Raw genomic sequence first — 21,051 nt, 5'->3', positions numbered from 1 at the left:
ACCTGTGTTGAGCTAATTTTCCGTTAAGAGATAGCTTGGTGTTTGATCAGATTCAAGCAGTTCAGTTTCACCAGGCGTGGAAGGGATATACTGGAGCATGGGAAGGCAAGAACTACCTGGTAACTTTCCCCAGCATCACATAATTAGGAAGGGAAAGATTTCAATTTCAAACCATTGAATGCATCCCACTTCCCAGTGTGAATGTAATTTGAGTCCTGGGATCTAGTCAGGAATACCATGAAGTGGCTGAAATGTTTTCTTTGGCTCAAGGGCCTACCTAGGTTTATGTTACCCATCTTTTGAACTGTTATTTTATATGAGTCAAAACACAGCAGTCAGAATTATTTTTTCTCCCAAGATTATATGTTCATTGCAAATTTGTGTCAAGCTTCGTTTTTCTAGTCAAGGCATTATGATAGATCTTAGGCCTTTAAAAATAGGCCGTGACTCTTTTTGTGGCTACTAAGAAGAATTAACAACAAGAAAAAAAAAAATACTACCTTTATCACCAGTGACATCTACAGCTCAAACACCATTAATCACACATGGAGAACCAGATGTGAGGCATCTGACATGTAATAACCCATGAGTAGGCATGAGTAGCCAAATTTCACAGATGAAAAAGCCATGTTTTAGGGAAAATGAGCAGCCTGCCCAAGGTCCTACAGCAGGTAGGTTGGCAGCTGAGATATGAACACAGGTTTATTCTCTGAAGTTCGTAGACTCCCTACTCTTACAGTCTGCTTTTACTGAAGACGATTCCTAAGTTCAACTGATTTTTCTTTCCATTTGGAAATTATGCACTGAGTTTTGCGTCTTAGAATAGGTTGAGGCAGCCCATGAGAGCTCGAGAGGTCTATTTGATATTTTTAGTAAGCTGCAATATTCTACTTTGTGCTGTAAGGTAAGATTCATCCATTTTACATGTATATGTTATCAACCCTGCAAATGGGCCTCCAAAATATGTACCCTACAGCCAACATATGCCCTGTCTTGTTTTTTTTTCTTTCCTGGGTTTTAAGTCTTGCCCTGAAGCCTTTATAGCGACCTGGAGCATAACTCATTTAAACTTGCAAAGCCCTGTGTTTTTGATGTGCACTATCCACTTACAATATAAGAAATTATCCTTTAGCTTATTTTTTTCTTGAGCAATTTCTTCATCTTCTCATCTTTCAGCTTAAAAAAAAAAGCCTTGTCCCATTTAACTATTTTCCTTAAATAAGGGGAAAAAATGTGGGTTTTAAGTGATAGCCAGAAAAAGCAAAATGTCAAGTTAAATGTTAGCTCTGGATGATATATGGTTGTCATTTAGAAGCAGGGAAGATTTTTTTAAAAAATGTAACTTTTTTTTTGCTCAAACTCTTCTTATATGTGTTTGACTCTAAATGTTCAAGTTGTTAATTTATAATTCCTGCTATAAACAGGTTTATTTTGTGTGAATATAACTCATGAAGTTGAATTACAAATACCACTGCTTACCAAGCAGCTTTTTTATGCAGAGCACTATGGTGGGCCTTTCAGAAAAAGTGAGTGCTTAGTCTTTAAGGGGCTAATGGAAGGAATAGGGCTCTTATACAAGCCAGGATCTAAATACTGACCTAAGAACAGCAGAATGGGCTGCAAAAGCTCAGAGGATATTAAATAAAAAGGGACGGAATGTTTTTGAAGAAGATTGCATTTGAGAAGAGCCTTGAAAAAAATGGCATGATTTTGATAGAGGGTAGAGGGATTCTTTATAAACAGTAGAAGCCATATCAGCAAAGGCAAGGGGGTTGGAAATTATGAGACATCTGGAGAAGAACAAATCATTCAGTTTGGTTGAGAGAAGACTTTAAAAAGCAATAGAAAATCAAATGAAATTATAAGAAAGTGGGAGAAAAAATAATAGAGAAAAAAGCTGAAAGTAATGAAATAGAAACCAAACACATACAAGTTCAGTTCAGTCGCTCAGTCATGTCCAAATCTTTGCGACCCCGTGGACTGCAGCATGCCAGGCCTCCCTGTCCATCACCAACTCCCAGAGCTTACTCAAACTCATGTCAGTTGAGTCGGTGATGCCATCCAACCATCTCATCCTCTGTCCTCCCCTTCTTCTCGTGCCTTCAATCTTTCCCAGCATTAGGGTCTTCTCCAATGAATCAGCTCTTCGCATCAGGTGGCCAAAGTATTGGAGTTTCAGCTTCAGCACCAGTCCTTCCAATGAATATTCAGGACTGATTTCCTTTAGGATGGGCCGGTTGGATCTCCTTGCTGTCCAAGGCACTCTCAAGAGTCTTCTCCAACAACACAGTTCAAAAGCATCAATTCTTTGATACTCGGCTTTCCTTATAGTCCAACTCTCACATCCATACATGACTACTGGAAAAACCATAGCTTTAACTAGATGGACCTTTGTTGGCAAAGTATGTCTCTACTTTTTAATAAGCTGTCTAGGTTGATCATAACTTTTCTTCCAAGGAACAATCATCTTTTAAACACATACAAGAGATGAACTTAAAAGCTAAACACGGATTCTTTGAGGAGATTAACAGGTGTCCTGTTCAGAATCACTGAGAAAAAGAGACAAACAATATGAAAATTAAAAGGTGGCACCACTATCAATCTTACTGACTTAGAAATATGAGAGAATGTAATCAACATTTTGAAAAATAAAGTTGAAATTTTAGGTCAGTTCTTTTTAAAAATACAACTTATTAAGACTGCATGAGAAATAGCATATCTGAGTAGGACTATATATTAAAAACAAAAATGTTTCTGTGGTTTGAAATCTTACCATCAAAAAATATTTAAAAAACAAACCAAACCAAAAACCCTGTAGTTGTAGATGACTTCTTCAATGAATTTTTACTAGACATTTGAAGAAAAACTGTATCAATTATACAGGGACTATATCAGAAAATAGAAAACAAGTGAACACTTCCCATTTTATGAGGCCAGCATAATCTTGATATCAATACCCAACAAAGCCATTGCAAGAAAGGAAAATTATAGGCATTCTGTCTCATAAACACCAGTGCAAAATATTCTAGTGAGCTAAACCCTGTGGAAATGACCAAGTTGTACTTATTCCAGGAAGGCAAGGTTGGACTAACATTTCGATATCAATCAGTGTTATTTACATTAGCAGGATAAAGGAGAAAAATTAATATAATTTCAGTGAATGTGGAGAAAGCATTTGATAAATGTAACATTCATTCATGCTTAAAAAAAAGGTTTTATCAAACTTAGAAGGAGATTTTCTAATCTGATTAAGAGATAGCTATAAGAAAAACTTGAGCAAGTATCATATTTAACGGTAAAATATTTAAAGTGTTTCTTGTGATATAAGGAACGAATGCTTATTACTGTCGCTTCTCCTCAACAATATTCTGGATATCCTGGGTATAAGAATTGTAAAGGAAGAAATAAAACCCTTTTATTCACAAGTTTGTGTGTAAAAAATATGAATCCATATATAGACTACTAGATTAATAAATGAACAGCTGGTCATTGTATAAACATGAATCATCTACATACCAGGAACAATTATGAAATGAAATTTAAGAAGCAATATAATTTAGGATGATATTAAAAAACCCAAAATATCTAAGAACAAATCTAACAGAGGTGAACAAGACTTAATAGAGCATACAAAACATAATTACATGTGGAATAACAAAATATTTGAAACAAATGAAATAGCTATCAACAGTGCAGTGGATGAATAAATAGTGAAATATTCATACAATGAAACGATATTTGGCAAGAGAAGGACCACGCTATTGCTTCATGTAGCAACATCATTGAATACCCCCAAAACAGTGTAGAAAGAAGCCAGACACAAAAGAACACACACAATTTGATTGTTTATTTGTGTTCCCAAAATAGGCAAAAATAATCAATGGTGTTAGATGTCTGCATAGTGGTTAATCTGGAGGAAGAAGTAGGGTATGGAGGTTTGGCGAGGGCTTGAACAAAGCTTTTGGAGTAGAAGTAATATTCTGTTTAATGATATGATTTGTATATAACCAGGTGTGTTTGCTTTAATCATAATTCATTCTGAAAACCTACGTTTTGGCTACTTTCCTATGAATAGTGTACCTTAGTTAAAACATCTATTGAAAAATGAAGAAAAGGTAAACAATAAAAACAAAAAAAATGCTATTAAAAATTGGGTAAAGGATTTGAATAAACATTTCTCCAATTAAAACGTACAAATGGCCAATAAGGACATGAAAAGGTGTCCAGTGTGATTTTCGTAAGGGAAATGCAAATCTAAATTGCAGTTAGATACAACTTATCCCCCACCCCCAGGATGGTTAAGATAAAAAGACAAAAAATATTGAGGAGATGTGGAAAAGCCAGACCCTCATAAGTTGATGATAGGGATGTAAAATAGTTCTGTCCCTTTTAGAAAACTATTTGGCAGTTCTTCAAGATGTTAAACATAGTTATCATACATACCCAACCAAACTGGAAACGTGTTCACACAAAAACCTGTCCCTATGTGTTCATATTACAATTATTGGTAATAGTCAAAAGTCTGAAACAAGCCAAACGTTCCTTATCTTATATGAATAAACAAAATGTGGCATATCTGTAGTGAAATGTTATTCAGCAATGAAAAAGAAACGAAAGACTGATACATGCTAAAATATTGATGAACCTTGAAAACATTATGCTAAATGAAAGAAGCCTGCTGCAAAAGGACACATCTTATATGATTCCATATATATATATATGAACTGTCCAATATAGGCAACTCTATAGAGATACAAAGTAGGTTAGTGGTTTCTATCAAGAGGTAGAAAGTAGATTAGGAACTAGGGGGAGAGGAGAAACAGTTGTGACTACTAATAGTTACAACAGTTTGGGGTGATGAAAGTATTCTGGAATTAGTTGGTGGTGATGGTTACATAAAGTACTGTATAATTGTACACTTTAAAATAGTGAATCTTATGGTATATATATTGTATATTAATAAAGATATTTGTAAAAAATGAAGATATTACAAACAAAAGGATCAATAACTTTGATTACTCAAAGATTAAAATATAAAATGAGCTATAGAATAACCAGCTGGGAGATTCATTTCTGAGGTTTATGGAAGTTAGTTTTAATGAAGAGATTTTATTTATTTATTAGTGTGAAATAAAAGTTTGGGGAAAATATTGTACCATTAATTCTAGAGATTCTTGACATTAATTCTAGAAGGGGAGATTATATAGGATTTTTTCTTCTTTTGCCCCCTGTGTTGTTATGTTTTCAGTAATATGCATTCATCATATAGGGATAATCAGGAATTATTATTTAGGAAAAACAGCAATAAGTTTGTTGAAAGAAAAATTGTCTATCAAAAATCTTAAAGAGTTTCTTCTGATTTCTTTTGCTGAACTGAAGACTCCAAAGTGGAGAAGGTTATATTATGTATGGAAATTGAGAATCTGGTTCTGCCACTTGCTGTTTCTCTGAAGTCCAGCTTTCCCTTCTGTGAAATGGAACCATGATACCAGGCTTCGTAGAGTTGTGATGGGGATTAAAATGGATTAAGACATGGCAATATCCTGGCATACATTAGATACTCAAGGAATTCTCTGCTTGTCCGTCTAGTCCTTTTCAGTCTGGAAATGGAATTTTACCTGTAAAAAAGAGGAGGTACCTTTGAGCAAGGACCACTGGAGAGAAAGAATTTAACAAGCTTGTTTCAGGCAGAGTCTTAGCTCTGCATGCACACACAGTTTACATGTGGAAAGACTTTAAAAGTATCTTTGAAATGAGAAATCAGTGGAGAAAAAACAGTAACTCCCAGTAGGTCTGTGGTATAATAAATGATCCGGGACTCTGTTGGGCCCTTGGCAAGTCACTTGTCCCCTCTGGCTCTCACTGTTCTCATTTGGCAAATGAAAGGATTGAACAAAGTGTCCTGCTTTAAAAATTCTACCAAATCTGAAGGATTGGTGACTGGCAATTTGGACTCTCAAAGGGCCTGCCTGGGGAGTCTGAATTGACAAGGCATTCTTGCAGTTTACATCTTTGCTTTGTTTGCTCCCTCGTGGCCAGCTTTGCCCAGGCCAGCAGCCCCTGCCTTCTCCCTTGTTGGTGCTCAGGTTCCCAACTTATTGTTTATTTAGGGACTGCAATTTCCTTATTGGCGTGTGCCCCCCTCCAGCAGAGTTGAGAAGTCAACCACAGGCCTCAAGTGAACCCCCACTTCAAGTTTCAGTAATGATAGTGTACCGGCCGTCTCATGCCTCATCCCTAAGGCATGGTCCAGTTTCCACATCCCTCAGGCCACGCTGGTGACTTGGGGTGGCCTGAATTCCTCTGCCGCCTGTTGCTTTTTCCATGAGATAAGCGTTTTGAATGTAGAAGGATTTGTGCTATGTTTTGGAGATCCTTAGAATGAGGTCTCAAACCAGGACTATTGGGGACTTCAGGGAAGTGTTAAAAGAAATGGAAGAGCAAGTTCAGGTTCTAGAAAGCCAGCAGGAGAACTTCTTCACCTGATCTTTTCCCAAAGAGAGTTGGAAGAGAACAGAGGTGTCAGATGTCCATCTTTTTATTACTCTCTGAAATGCATTCACAGTTTTGCAAAATAGTATTTTACTCAATTTCTGGGAAATCAGCCTTGTTTGTATTCAGATGTTTGTGAAAGATGACATGGATCCATTCTTGGGAGAGCAGGCTGCAGACACCGAAGGGCTACCCCTGTCATCTGGAAGCAGTTTCTTAAACTTCCTCCTTTTCTTCTTTCCAGCATCGTCATTATTTTCTTTTGACCTTGCTCTGTGATCTTTAAGGGCTAAAAGTACTATGTGGAAGAAAGAGCCAAAATAGACTTGCTTCTAGGTGGTTGACTGTCTCTCAATCCAGTCTTTCCTGAAATTATCCCAGGAACAGTAAGGTCCCAGTGTGGCTTCCTCACTTCTAGTCAAGGGAAGTTTTATGGAAGAAGCCATTCTAGTTTATGAAAGATGTTTTAAAAAAATGATTAGAGATGAAAATTCAGGTGATAGAAACGCTTCATGAAGTCTTATCATGAAGCAGACAGTCTCTATTTAGAGAACTGCAAAATAGGGTGGAAGGTAGGAAACTTTCCTAGGATAAGGAATAAAGAACAAGAAAGAGAAAAATAGAAAGTATCTGATTTGCTAGGACCTTGTTTGAAGTAAAAATGAATAAGGAAATAAGTGTACAGTTGGCTTAGTGTTTGGGGATTGGCTGACTGGATATACGATGTTTCTGGTCCAGTAGAACGTTTACAGGGACATGAAAGTTAAAGTATTTTGGTTTGTCGATGTGGCACCCTCTTGAGCCCAGAAAGTTATTTCAACAAAAGAGGAAATCTTAGGCAAGTTAATTACCTTTTGTAGGTATCGTGACCTATAAAATGGGTAAAATAAATACTTACTTCATAGGGTTATGGGCAAGACAAAATGAGATTTTCTAGCACAGTGCTTGCCTTAATTAATAATACACATGAGCTGATGTTGTTATTAATATTAACTTCATTTTTAAATACCAGAATGGAGAAACTTTGTTTGCTTCTGTCCTGTGCTATTCATTTCTGTATATTCAGATAATCCAAATATATTTATATTTTAACATAAATGGGAAAGAAAACATAGATAAAAAGAAAATCTTTTGATTTTTTTTCCCTAACCTGAGAAACTTATAAATAAATACTGATTTTTGTGTCATCCCATTCTTAAAGGGAATGTCCTTGGAGGCCAAGTCATTTTTAAACACAGGCACAAACAACAACAAAAAACCAGTTTCTGATGCACCGAGTCCACAGGTTGGTACTGGAGAGGCTCTGTGTTAGTTTGTGGCACAGACATATGGATATAGTTTTGAATTAACCGTTGCTCCCTTCCATGCATTGGAAATGTGAGAAACTTTCAATATTAATTAAAGCAGCTTTGTATGAAGGGCTGATACTCAGTTGAGAGGCATAGATATAGCTGTAATGATTGTAAAATACTGAAATACTTCTGTGGTTATCCCAAACCCTCAGAGAATGCCTCCCATTCTAGCTCTTACCCCAAATTCAGCAAAGAGTTATCCCCTGCTCCCGCAGGGACTCTGAGACCTGGTTGCAGTGCTCCAGGTGGCCGCTGTTCTGGTTGGTTCTTGGCCTGTGCAGTATTGCTGTTGAATGTCTCCGCAATCACTCCGACTTAAAACACTGGGATTCAGTTTCCAGTTATAACACAACTCCATTGAAACTGCCCTTATGTCACCAGTAATACGCTAATGTTTTTTTAGTCTTTAGTGTCTTCAAATCTTTGTTTGACCTCCTTTCTTTCTTGAAACTTCACTTGCTAATTTTCTGCAACTTGTTCCATGATTTCCATAACTTTTTCTTTTCTTCTCTTTTTTTTTTTTAACCTGTCTTTCCTCTGGCAGTTCTGCTGCTGGTTTTTCAATACTTGATTCTCAACTGTATCTGAGAATTCTTTCACTGCTGGGCAAATGACCCATCATCTCTACTGTTTCAACTTCCCTTTTAGCTTTGGTTGTTCAGTCACTCAGTTGTGTTTGACTCTTTGCAACCCCAAGGACTGCACTGTGCCAGGCTTCCCTGTCCTTCACCGTCTCTCAGACCTTGCTCAAACTCACGTCCATCGAGTCGGTGATGCCATCCAACCATCTCGTCTTCTGTCATCCCCTTTTCCTCCTGCCTTCAATCTTGCCTAGCGTCAGGGTCTTTACCAGTAAGTCAGTTCTTCCCATCAGGTGGCCAAAGTATTGGAGCTTCAGCTTCAGTATCAGTTCTTCCAATGAATATTCAGGACTGATTTCCTTTAGGATTGACTGGTTGGATCTCTTTGCAGGGAGATCTCTTGATATCTTGATGAGATCTCTTGGTCTCATCTTTCTCTCCTTGAGAGTCCAAGGGACTCTCAAGAGTCTTCTCCAGCACCACAATTCAAAATCATCAATTCTTCAATGCTCAGCTTTCTTTATAGTACAACTCTCATATCCATACATGACTCCTGTAAAAACCATAGCTTTGACTATACACACCATTATCAGCAAAGTAATGTCTTTGCTTTTTAATATGCTGTCTAGGTTTGTCAGAGCTTTTCTTTGAAGGAGCAAGCATTTTACTTTCATGGCTGCAGTCACTATCTGCAGTGATTTTGGAGTCCAGGACAATAAGGTCTCACTGTTTCCATTGTTTCTCCATCTATTTGCCATAAAGTGATGGGACTGGATGCCATGATCTTAGTTTTTTGAACGTTGAGTTTTAAGTAAGCTTTTTCACTCTCTTTGACCTTTATCAAGAGGTTCTTTAGTTGCTCTTCACTTTCTGCCATAAGGGTGGTGTCATCTGTATATCTAAGGTTATTGATAATTCTCCCCACAATTTTGATCCCAGCTTATGCTTCATCCAGCCCGGCATTTCACATGATGTTCTCTGCATATAAGTTAAATAGGCAGGATGACAGTAAACAACCTTGATGCACTAATTCCCAGTTTTGAACCAGTCTTTTGTTTTGTGTCCGGTTCTAACTGTTGGTTATTGATCTGCATACAGATTTCTCAGGAGACGGGTAAGGTCGTCTGGTATTCCCATCTCTTGAAGAATTTTCCACAGTTTGTTGTGATCCACACAGTCAAAGTCTTTGGTGTAAGTGAATAAAGCAGAAGTTGATGTTTTTCTGGAACTCTTGCTTTTTCTGTGATCCAGTGGATGTTGGCAGTTTTATCTCTGGTTCCTCTACCTTCTCTAGCCTCACTTGGAGAATTTTGAGCATTGCTTTGCTAGCATGTGAGATGAGTTCAATTGTGTGTTAGTTTGAACATTCTTTGGCATTGCCTTTCTTTGGGATTGGAATGAAAACTGAGGTTTTTATTATTAACTTCTCTGTGGCCATCTTATTGCATTCTTTTTACCAGCTTATAAATAATTCCCAGTCAGATTCAAGTATACACTCTTAGCTTGATTCTGAAGACTGCTTATCATTCATCTCCATCCTTCTTTCATTTCCTACTCCAATGCAACTGAAAGTGATCTATACTTTTTAATCTGTCCTGTCTTACTCCTCCTTGATACATATTCCATGCATGCATGTTTGGTCATGTCCAACTCTTTGCAACCCCATGGACTGTAGCCCACCAGATTCTGCTGTCCATGGAATTTTCCTGGCAAGAATATTGTAGTGGGTTGCCATTTCCTACTCCAGGGGATCTTCCCGACCCAGGGATTGAACCCATGTCTCCTTCATTGGCAGGTGGATTCTTTACCACTCTGCCACCTGGGAATCCCTACATAGTCCATACTTGTTCTCTTATTCCTTTAACTTATATTAATTAAAATTTAATTTCTGACTTCTCTGTGTTCTTGATCCCTGGGTTGGGAAGACCTCCTGGGGAAGGAAATGGCAACCCACTCCAGTATTCTTGCCTGGAAAATCCCATGGACAGAGGAGCCTGGTGGGCTACAGTCCATGGGGTCGCAAAGAGTTGGACACGACTGAGTGATGTCACTTTTCTTTCTTTCTCTGTGTTCTTACACAGGGCTATATCTAACTATATTTTGGTATTATCTTTTGCACTATTTCTTGTATATTATGCTTTCTAGTTACGAGTGACTGAAACTCTATTGTATTTTAATATTCTGAAGAGTGTAGGTTTCAGATGTAGCTGTATCTTGCTGTTCAAATGATGTTATAAGGGCCCCATTATTTGGCAGATTCTTACTACATGTTATCAAAGAAGACACCAACCAGCCACGACCCATATTTTTCTTATCATTCATAAGCTCAGAAAAGGAACGGTCCTTGATTTTGTGTCAGTTCTGTCAAAGAACTCTGCTTGGCCTTGATGGCTTAATGAGTTCACTCCTGGATCATTCAGTGTCCAGAGGTGGTGCTTGTCACCAAGGGTCAGACTGGAAAACCCACTAAAACCACAGGGAGTTGGGGTGATGTAGTTCCCAAAAGGGGAAGAAGTTGAGCAGATAGTTAAAAAGAAATAGATACACGCTACAGCTAGAAGGAGGAAGGAAAGGAATCTTGATAGAGGACCTACTGTGTGGTAGGTATTATTCTGGAAGGTGTGCATCTTGTCACTCGTTTTATTCTCATCACTTCATTAGGTTATAGGATTAGCAAGGTTAGGAATATTGTCATTAAGGTGGATTGAAAATAGATGCTACTGTCTTCTACATGTGTATTTCACAGAACTGGGAGTGGATAGGGACTTACTATACTGTTGTTGGCCAATACAGCAACCTTTTATTCTCCTGAGGGAGTTTCATGATAGATACTTTGCATGCGTTACAGATCACTTGTAATTTTCATAACCTGCTCTTGAGCATAGTCTTGTTTAGGGGAGCTTGGTGTTTTGCCCAAAGGCATAAAAACCTGAAGCAGGATTTGCATTCAGGTTTGTGACTCTCTAAGGGTTAGTTGGATTGTTTTATTTTAGCTCTGTTTGTTAGACACGAGTCTGTTAACCTCCACAACAAATTAATACATGGAGACGAAAACTTCAGAGGTCACAGTGTGTCCATCAAGAACCACTCGAGATGCATCTTCTCCCTGAGGGTCATTAGTAATGTGCCCATAGATGGTACAGCAGAATGATACATTCCTGGGGTGTGGATTTCGTGAAGAATGAGTCAGAAGTAGGCCAGTGAGACCATGAAAAGAAGCATCAAAGCACCCTAACTGCCTTTATTTGAACTAGCCCAACCTGATTCTGTGCTTGTATATTTTGTTCTAAAGAATTAGATACCATCTGAATAAACAGACAAACAAGAAAACAACATGAAAAAAAACAGCTTGTCCCTTGTCATCTTCTAATCTAGGTCATCATCTTTGTATAGTTTGATAAGGCTCAGGAAGAAGAGTTTTTGAAATTTTGTTTTTTCTTCTAACATGCCTTAGGCCCAAGTTGATTTCTTTCTGGAGTACTTAACTTGGGCTCACATAACCACGGTGAATCCCACACAATAAATCCTTCAAAAAGCAGGGCATTAAACTGAGGATTGCTCAGTTATGTTTGCAGCTAGAACTAGATGATTTTTAAAAGTTAAGCCTTCAAGAGCCTCTGTGGTATCCAGTAATAATAGTCTAGAATTTTATTCTGAATAAAGTGTAATATAATTATGTAAGGATGTTTCCTGAACATTAGATCACATCTTCTCTTTAAACCATTCGGCCCTATTTTTGTTGATTAATGTCCATAGAGTAGACTGTTATGTGATCACAGAGAGTTCCATGCTCTCAAAAAAAAAAAAAAAAAACCTTGTATTTTCTTTCTTGGCCAGATATTAAAATGAAACTAGTAATTCTTTCTGTATTTGAAAGGAAAGCACATTGTGACACTCAGCAATAACATAATTGTTACTTTTTGTGACTAAATGATACTGCTTTTTTGATGTTCCACCCACTCACCATTTCAGGGTTCACAGTTCCTAGACATGAATTGAAATCTGTTTCTTGGTGTTTAAGAGGAACATAATGTTTGACAAACACAAAAAGGATAATAAAGGCATCCTTACTGGCAAATTTGCTCCAGAAAGTTTACTCCTAGAGTTGCTATACATTTAGGCCAAATTGGATATCTTTTGAGAATAGCTTCATGTTTTTCTAAATGTACTTGAACAGTAAAGTTGTTCTTGTCTCTTTTGCATTGATTAGTCTTGTCCTTTGTATATGCTGGACACCTAAAGTCATTTAAAATACCCAAGTCACACGAGGACCTTATGAAAGTGCAGATTCAGATTCAGTAGTTGTGAGCTGCGGCCTGAGATTCTGCATTTCTAAAAACCTCCCAGGTGATGTCAGTGCTATTGTCTGTAGACTACACTGTGTAACAAGGATATAGACCATGCTCCATGGTAGAGAGGGAAGGGTGCCCATCCATCTTGTTCATATCTACCTGGTATCTCACACATCTGGTAAGGCGCCTGGTAGCCAGTAGATGCTCAGTATGCATTTGTTGAATGACTGAGAGAACTTCTTGTATCTAAATTTACTGTCAACTATAGCAGACATGTCCTATAAAAATCCAAAGATTATATATATCCAAAGATTTTATATATATGTGTGTGTGTATATATATATATATATATATATATATAATAAAGCAGAGATGAAATCTTTCCACCTGGCATTTATCCTCACTGCTATAGTCCCTGCACTCGTGTGCTTGCTAGTATTCGTGGCTGATTCCAGAATTACCAGGCTGGGCCCATTGGGTAGGTGATTGCTAGGGGTTCACTTCCAGTGATTTATTGTTTGCCCATCAGAAGGGTATCCCTCGTGGCTCAGACAGTAAAGAATCTGCCTGAAATGTGGAAGACCTGGGTTTGATCCCTGGATTGGGAAGATCCCCTGGAGAAGGGAAAGGAAAGGCTACCCACTCCAGTATTCTGGCTTGGAGAATTCCATGGATAGAGGAGCTTGGCGGGCTACAGTCCATGGGGTCGCAAAGAGTTGCATCTTTTGGATGATGGATATAAAATAGTCTTGGACATGAATCTTTCAGTAGGAGTTATGATCTGTATGTATAAAATAAAGTATTAATACAAGTATTTTATGAGTATGTGGAAAGAAATGACTTAAAGAGCTATTCAATTCAGATATTTTTTTCTAACTTATGGGGAATGAAGCAAACATATTTCAGTTGTTTTTAGCCCCCCAGAGAAATGTCTCCCCCACAACATTCCTGCAATTTTTAACAAAAATATATTATAAAAGCAAAACAATTTCATGCTTTTCCTATCCCAAGACTATTTGAAAAATGTCACCTGAGACACGGAGTGGCAAGTTCAGGGAGCATGGGAGTCTGCCTGTTCTCTCACTGCTCAGGGCTCAGAGCAGGCTCTCAGTGAATGACTTGAGTGACAGAAGCTGACAAGGTGATGTGAATATTTAAGCCCTCAATTATTTTAAATTGGGGGTAATCATGGCAGGTTTTCTTTTGAAGAATCCAAATTGTTGTTTTGACTCTTTTCTACAGTATATAACCCTGGGCTTAGTGTGATCATTAAAGTTCTATTTTTTCCCCCAAGAATTGACTTCTGGAGTAATAACACTGGAAAAATCAAAGTAAATAGAATGCTTTGCTGTAGGACCTTGCAGAATGATTAATGGTAATATGCATTGGGAATCCCCAATAATCATTTCTCAAACTTACTTGACCCTGCAGGCCCCTTTTCACAGAGCATTTGGTTTTTGTGAACTTCAGGAAAAGCTGTTTCTATTTCACTTTCTCCATCTCTAAGGAAGGCCTAGAATTAGCTGCTTTGAGAGCTTGCTTCTTTGTGAAATACAATCTAGATGAGTATTTGAAAATAACTACATAAATTATTTTAAAGTATCAGTTATAGATAGTATGTAAAGATATTCTGATGAAGATTCTTTGGTGATTGAGAGTAAAATATTGCTCTACCTTCTAAAATTCCACTTTGAGGATGTCACAGCATATGTCTTCACTTAAGCTTTTTTCTCTCCGTTGTACACCAGTGCTTGAGTTACTGAGCATGTGCATTTTGTATCTGTTTTAAAAGTGAAAGTTGATCAGTTATGTCCAACTGTTTGCAACCCTATGGACCATACAGTCCATGCACTTCTCCAGGCCAGAATATCGGAGTGAGTTGCCTTTCCCTTCTCCAGGGGATCTTCCCAACCAGGGATCGAACCCAGGTCTCCCACGTTGCAGGCAGATTCTTTACCAGCTGAGCCACAAGGAAAGCCCAAGCATACTGGAGTGGGTAGCCTATCCCTTCTCCAGCAGATCTTCCCAACCCAGGAATTGAACCAGGGTCTCCTGAATTGCAGGCTGATTCTTTACCAACTGAGCTATCAGGAAAGCCCTCTGTTTTGAAAGGCAACTCTGTTTTGAAAGGCAACGTTTATGTACCACATAGAGCCATATCAGGACATGTGAGATAGTTTTCTTCCATAGTCTTCCTAAAATACATGTTGTTAGTCATTTATCTTAGTTTTAGAGATTTTTGAAAAAGAAAAAAAAAAATTGTTCTCTTTGAATTCCTGAAAATGAAGCAGTGAAGCAGCTGTGACCATGGCAGTCATTTTCTTTGCCTTAATTTTTCATGCTTATATTTTCTCATGTCTTTCTCTGGCTCAGCATTTTGAATATCTTCTTGGACAGAATCAATGTACCATCTAATATGTTCGTATTTTGCATCTTTTCTCTTCCATAGATCTTGCTGATATTCTTCCATCTCCTTTTCTCCATGTTTAGTGATTTTGGTTATGAGTTCTTGAAATAGACTTCTTACTGTAAGAACAGAAATATCAATAAGGACAGAAAAATAGATCTTTATTAAAGTGATTTCTACAATATCCATTTCTCTTTTATCTTTTTTCTTTCATTATTTTCTTTTGATATTCTTGTGGAAACAGTGTCAGACTTTATTTTTGGGGGCTCCAAAATCACTGCGGATGCTGATTGCCGCCATGAAATTAAAAGACGCTTACTCCTTGGAAGGAAAGTTATGACCAACCTAGATAGCATATTAGAAAGCAGAGACATTACTTTGCCAACAAAGGTGTGTCTAGTCAAGGCTATGGTTTTCCAGAGGTCATGTATGGATGTGAGAGTTGGACTGTGAAGAAAGCTGATCACCAAAGAATTGATGCTTTTGAACTGTGGTGCTGGAGAAGACTCTTGAGAGTCCCTTGGACTGCAAGGAGATCCAACCAGTCCATTCTAAAGGAGATCAATCCTGGGTGTTCATTGGAAGGACTGATGCTAAAGCTGAAACTCCAATACTTTGGCCACCTCATGCGAAGAGTTGACTCACTGGAAAAGACTCTGATGCTGGGAGGGATTGGGGGCGGGAGGAGAAGGGGACGACAGAGAATTAGATGGCTGGATGGCATCACCGACTCGATGGATATGAGTTTGGGTGAACTCCGGGAGCTGGTAATGGACAGGGAGGCCTGGCGTGCTGTGATTCATGGGGTCGCAAAGAGTCGGACACGACTGAGTGACTAAACTGAACTGAACTGATTCTTGGACATCTGTGACTAAAAGAAAAAAGTTTGGGAGGAAAAAGAGACTGCTTAATTTAAGAAAAATAGTAAAAGTTAAAATATTATTTTAAAAATATGTTTTACTAATTTGGTGAAATTTTAGCTCAGATGTGTATAGATCAAAAAGATTTTCTGTGTTTCTATGTGACTTCACTCTGATCTTTCTTTTGCAGTGTGTAATTTTTAAAAGTCCAGTTAAAAGCTCCTTTTAACCCATTTTGAAATTAGCAGTTGTGGTCACTGCTAACTAAACTCTTAGAATTTGACTGAGAGGAAAGCTGAGGGTTTCTTTTCCCTTTGCCTACATGATTGAGATGAAATTTTAACAAATGCTACCAAGAAATAAAGCGTAAAATATGGGACTACAAAGTATATTTCTGTACACACATATATTTATATACGTTATGTATGTGTATACTTATGTATAAATACATGTGCATACATGTAAATATGTCAGTTTAGACTTGAATCTGAAATTAAAGGAGATTTTATATTAGAAAGCAGGAATGTTGACTGTTTCTTTCACACTTAATTTATAGGTAAATTCTTGTAAAAATTGTACTTAGATATTTGTAAGTGCTCAAAAATTTGTATCTCAGTAAAGATCAGAAATGTACATTAATGTTTTAATAGATTAATGATTAATGTTTTAATAGATGTCTTCATGTTTTAAAGAAATAATATAGTCTTAAGGCTTTCATGGGAGGTAAATAAAATAGTTAATAGTGGGTATATTTGGGTGGTGAGATTGGGGTGGATATCATAGTTATCTATGTGACTTTTCAAGTTTTCTGTAATGAGCATGTCTTAATTTTATAGTCAGAAAAAATGTTGATTTAAGATGACTCTCATTTATTTATAAAGACTCTTATGAAATTGTGAAAGTTCTTTTTTGGTAGCCTTTTCATTATTGCTGCTAAAATCTACAGAGTTAGCATAGCTTAGAATTCAAATGAATCACTAAGAAGGACTCCCTACATTTATCAGCTTGGCCTGCTATAAGAAAATACCACAGGCTGGGTGGCTTAAAAAACAGAAATTTATTTTCTTGCAGTTCTGGAGGCTGGAAGTCTGAGATCAGGGTGCCAGCATGGTTGTGTTCCTGTGAGAATCCTGGCTTTCAGTCACCCTTTTGCTCTGTTCTCACATGGCAGAGAGAGAAAACAAGCTCTCTTCTTCTTATGAGGGTGCTAATCCCATCATGAGGGTTCCATACTCATGACTCCATCTAATCCTGATTACCTCCCAAAGGCCTCCTCTCCAAATATAATCACATCAGGGATTGATTAAACTTCAACTTATAAATTTTGGAGGCACCTAGACATTTGGTCTCTAACATTCTCCTCACTCAAATTGGCAGTATACAAGATTTACCAGATATGCATCTAACGTTGAAAAAGACTTGCAGGCTATAAATAAAAACATGCCAGTTATCACTGGATGATAGAAATTTAGGGAATTTTCTCCATTTTTTGGTGAATTTCAAGTATATTACTTTTATAACTGAAAAGATACAATAAATACTATTTTAAAAGGAAAATGAAATACTACAGAATGGAACGTTATATTCCATAATAATGTTATAAATTTCAAAATCATTTGATTTCATCTTCTTGCATTTTTTTTTTTTTTTAAGAATAAGTGTCTTCAGCACTTAGAGCACCCAGGTATGGGAACACAGTGGAGCTCAGTAAGCTGCTGCTGCTGCTGGTTCTCGTTTTTCTACTTTTAACAGTGATGGCAATGTTCATGATAATGAGACATGCCATTGGGCATGTAATATAGGAAAGTAAAATAGAAGGTAGCTACAAAATCAGGACAGACATAATTGTTAAAGTTTTTTCTGAGTTGTGATAAATAGAATAGCCCATTCATTGTCCTTACTTTTAGGACTCTTTAATTTCTTAGATTCTAAAAAAATGAATTGGTAAAAAAAAATGAGTTAGTGGCTCATTTTTCATTAACTTCCAATTGCAAATGTAATATAACCTCCTTGGATCTACACAATACAATGGCAGGGAGATGGTGACAGTGAGAAAACTTGACGTCATACTTCCAGTGTGTTTCGTTCCAAGCACTGATTTCAGTTTAATACCTGAGGTTGAGGAACTGTTTTTCCCTATATAATCCATCTCCTCTTTCCTCTCCTCTCTTTCTAGTGCATCAGTTTCTTATTACACTCTACCTTCTGTGTAGAATCTGTCATTTCCTTCTTTAAAAAAGTTATCTATGGTTTGTCCTCAATTAACCCCACATTTGAGTGTTATATTTCTAGCTTTTTTTTTAACTCTGTAAATCAATAGGTTAGAAATGCCCTTCAAGATCGTGATTTTTTTTTTTGTCACACAGGAAGCTGTCTGCTTGCCAAGTAAATCATGATGTGATATATATATTCTTTCCAGTTGCTATAAATTTTCAATATTTAGTGTGTCAGTCATACTAGGTCATGATTCAGTTATTTAATTTTACTTATGTCTGTATTTTAGATGAGAATCCTTTCCCCCATTAGTAGATTTTAATTTCCTTCTCTTTCACAGTCAAATTCCAAGCATGCCTTATAAAACTAGCCACAAAATACACACATGAACAAACCGTTTTTGTGTGTACAAGTAGACTCAAAAATATTCACTAGTAAACTATCTCTGAAATTATAAATTTGTCTTCTTAAATGTCATTTTTGTTTTTAAAACTTTAGATCACTTTTATCACTATTTCTTTAGTAATTTGATTGCTAGATATGCAGCAAACATATCTAGGTCACTCTGTCTTGTATTGATATAAACTGTTTATTGGGAGCTTAAAAAATAATCTCACAAGTGATCTTCAGAGGTGAAAAAAGTAAATTGTTCTGAGTTCAGGGCTCTGTGTACACCATAGTTAATGTATTACCATTGAATAAATTGCTTTCTGAAATTGTTTGGATAATATTTAAAAAGCAATTTTCTTTCCCTCTCTATTTTTTTTTTTTTTTTACCAACAGGACACAAAAATCGCTTCATTGGAGCGAAACATAAGGGATCTTGAGGATGAGATCCAGATGTTAAAAGCCAATGGTGTTTTGAACACTGAGGACCGTGAAGAAGAGATAAAACAAATAGAGGTTTACAAAAGTCACTCCAAGTTCATGAAAACCAAGGTATGGTCCAAAGTTATAAACTTTTATATTCTTAATGTGACTGGAAAGTTATGGTTTATATACATACTTTCCCCAAATACTCACATAATCTGCTTTATGTGATATATGAAATATATAGACAATAAAGAAGAATGAGGAAAATTTTTAGTTCAAAAGCATAGATTCCCGGAAAATCAGGTAAAACTTTTGGTAGAATTTCTACTTACTAAGGGGTTCAGGATTTTCTAATGAGTTCTTTCAGTGTCCCTCTGTCTTGGGAATTAACATTTATTTTTAATAGTCTTTGCTGTCCAAATTTCCTGAGATTTCATAAGTTTGCTATTTTTAAAAGTTTCTATCTTTGCCAAATTTCTGGCCCATCCCTGGAAGGTGATGGTCTTAAAAGGTGTTAATCTTGGAAGCCAATTTAACTGATTTCAATGGTATGAAGATTTTTTGGTTTTAATATAGTATTTGACAGAACTGATTTTGAGCCCCAATGCTATCATTTGCTGAATATTCAACCTCTGTGAGCCTCAGTTTCTTCATCCGTGAAATACTGATAAGAAAAAGAAAAATACCTTCATCATCGGGTCACTTTGACAATTCCAGGAGATTATGCATTTAAAATATTTACTCCCTTGACTGATCTCTAGAAAGCATTCAGTCATGTGAGACATTGTTGTTGAGTGTTATTATTACCTATTGCTGTGGAATATTTATGAAATAATATTATAGGAATCATTTCCATTACTTTTTATCAGTATTGCTAGTTTTAAAGAATTTGGCTTGTATTTTTCAAAATGAAACTTTGAGTTGCAAATGGACAAATCACCTGAAAATCTATTCTTTTTATATATGCAGAGTTATTCAATTTATGAGCAGCCCAATCAGCCTTTTGAGACTTTGAAATACTTTTATTTATTCCTCTATTTAAGCCATTTTCTTTTTGAAAACAATAACCACACCAATTAAAATTATTATTTTTTTCTACCACTTCCTCTTATGTACCCCTGTTCTTACTCCAGGTTTTGCTGTTTGTTGCCTTATAAAATGCAGCAGAGTTGAGTGATGCACGCTTCTGTGAGAAAGCAGTGGGAAGTTAAATAATGGTTATGATTTTTATCAGTTGTGAAATGCATGGATAGTCTTTGCAGAGAATTTGCAAAATTACAGGAGAGAAATAATATGTAGTGTTTACTCTGTATGTGTGTGTACATGTGTTTCTCTAGGAAAAACAAAAACCGTGCTATACTTCTGTCAACTTCCATCTGTAAGTTAATGTTGAAATTTTGACTAAAAATTTGCATCAAGGAGTAGAGATATGAGAAGGAGAATGTCCAGTGTATTTGAATGTAACCCCTTGCTTTTAGTGATGGCCACAAAATTCAGAGCAGGTTTCCTTGCTAAGTCCTCCCTTCTGGTTTCTTTTTGCAGTCCTTTCCCCTTGGAGAGTTGAGCTGACGTGCCACAAGCACAGTAGTAGGGTGGCCTGCAGACAATGGCCAGATCACTCTAGGAATGAAGACCAGATTTACAGATCTGAGTGAATCCATGAAGACTGGGGGAAATGATTGTTTTGGCTCAAACTTTTCCTCCCCACCTTATCCTGTCATATATCAGTGGAAGATAGTTCAAGCCACTTGTACAACTGAAAATGCCTTGAAATTTGTAAACCCTGTCCCTCAATATAGATTGTGTCCCGGTGAATAAAACATGTATATGGTCTTCAGGAAGCAAGTGATGGCCTTTATTAGCCCACAGTCTTCTGAGGCACCATCCATCCTTGAGCTAGTTTTAACTTTTAATGGTTAGTTACTTTCAAGGGTTCCCAGAGTGGTTAAGTCAGAAGGATGTTCATGGAGAGAAAAGGAGTTAGGTGAAAAGAGTGCAGGCTGAAGACTGAAGCAGACTCTGGCAGATTTCTGACCTGCC

The 21,051-nt window shown here is 37.0% G+C and overlaps 1 protein-coding gene across 1 annotated transcript in view; it reads left to right on the top strand.

Moving 5' to 3' along the window:
• Positions 1–20,825, top strand: part of ERC2 (ELKS/RAB6-interacting/CAST family member 2) — a 304,510-nt gene extending 283,685 nt beyond the window's left edge. The window contains exons 4-5 of the mRNA XM_088831678.1: positions 18,982–19,137; positions 20,811–20,825. Of these exons, the coding sequence (XP_088687804.1) occupies positions 18,982–19,137; positions 20,811–20,825 (171 nt within the window). The remainder of the gene's footprint in view (positions 1–18,981; positions 19,138–20,810) is intronic.
• Positions 20,826–21,051: the final 226 nt, after the last annotated feature.

Source organism: Moschus berezovskii, chromosome 24 (assembly GCF_049115385.1).
Source record: "Moschus berezovskii isolate FMDL1 chromosome 24, NW_MosBer_1.0, whole genome shotgun sequence".
NCBI classification, from domain to species: domain Eukaryota; kingdom Metazoa; phylum Chordata; class Mammalia; order Artiodactyla; family Moschidae; genus Moschus; species Moschus berezovskii.
The sequence above is the reverse complement of the archived record's forward strand: the minus strand, read 5'-3'. Positions and strand labels throughout refer to the sequence as shown.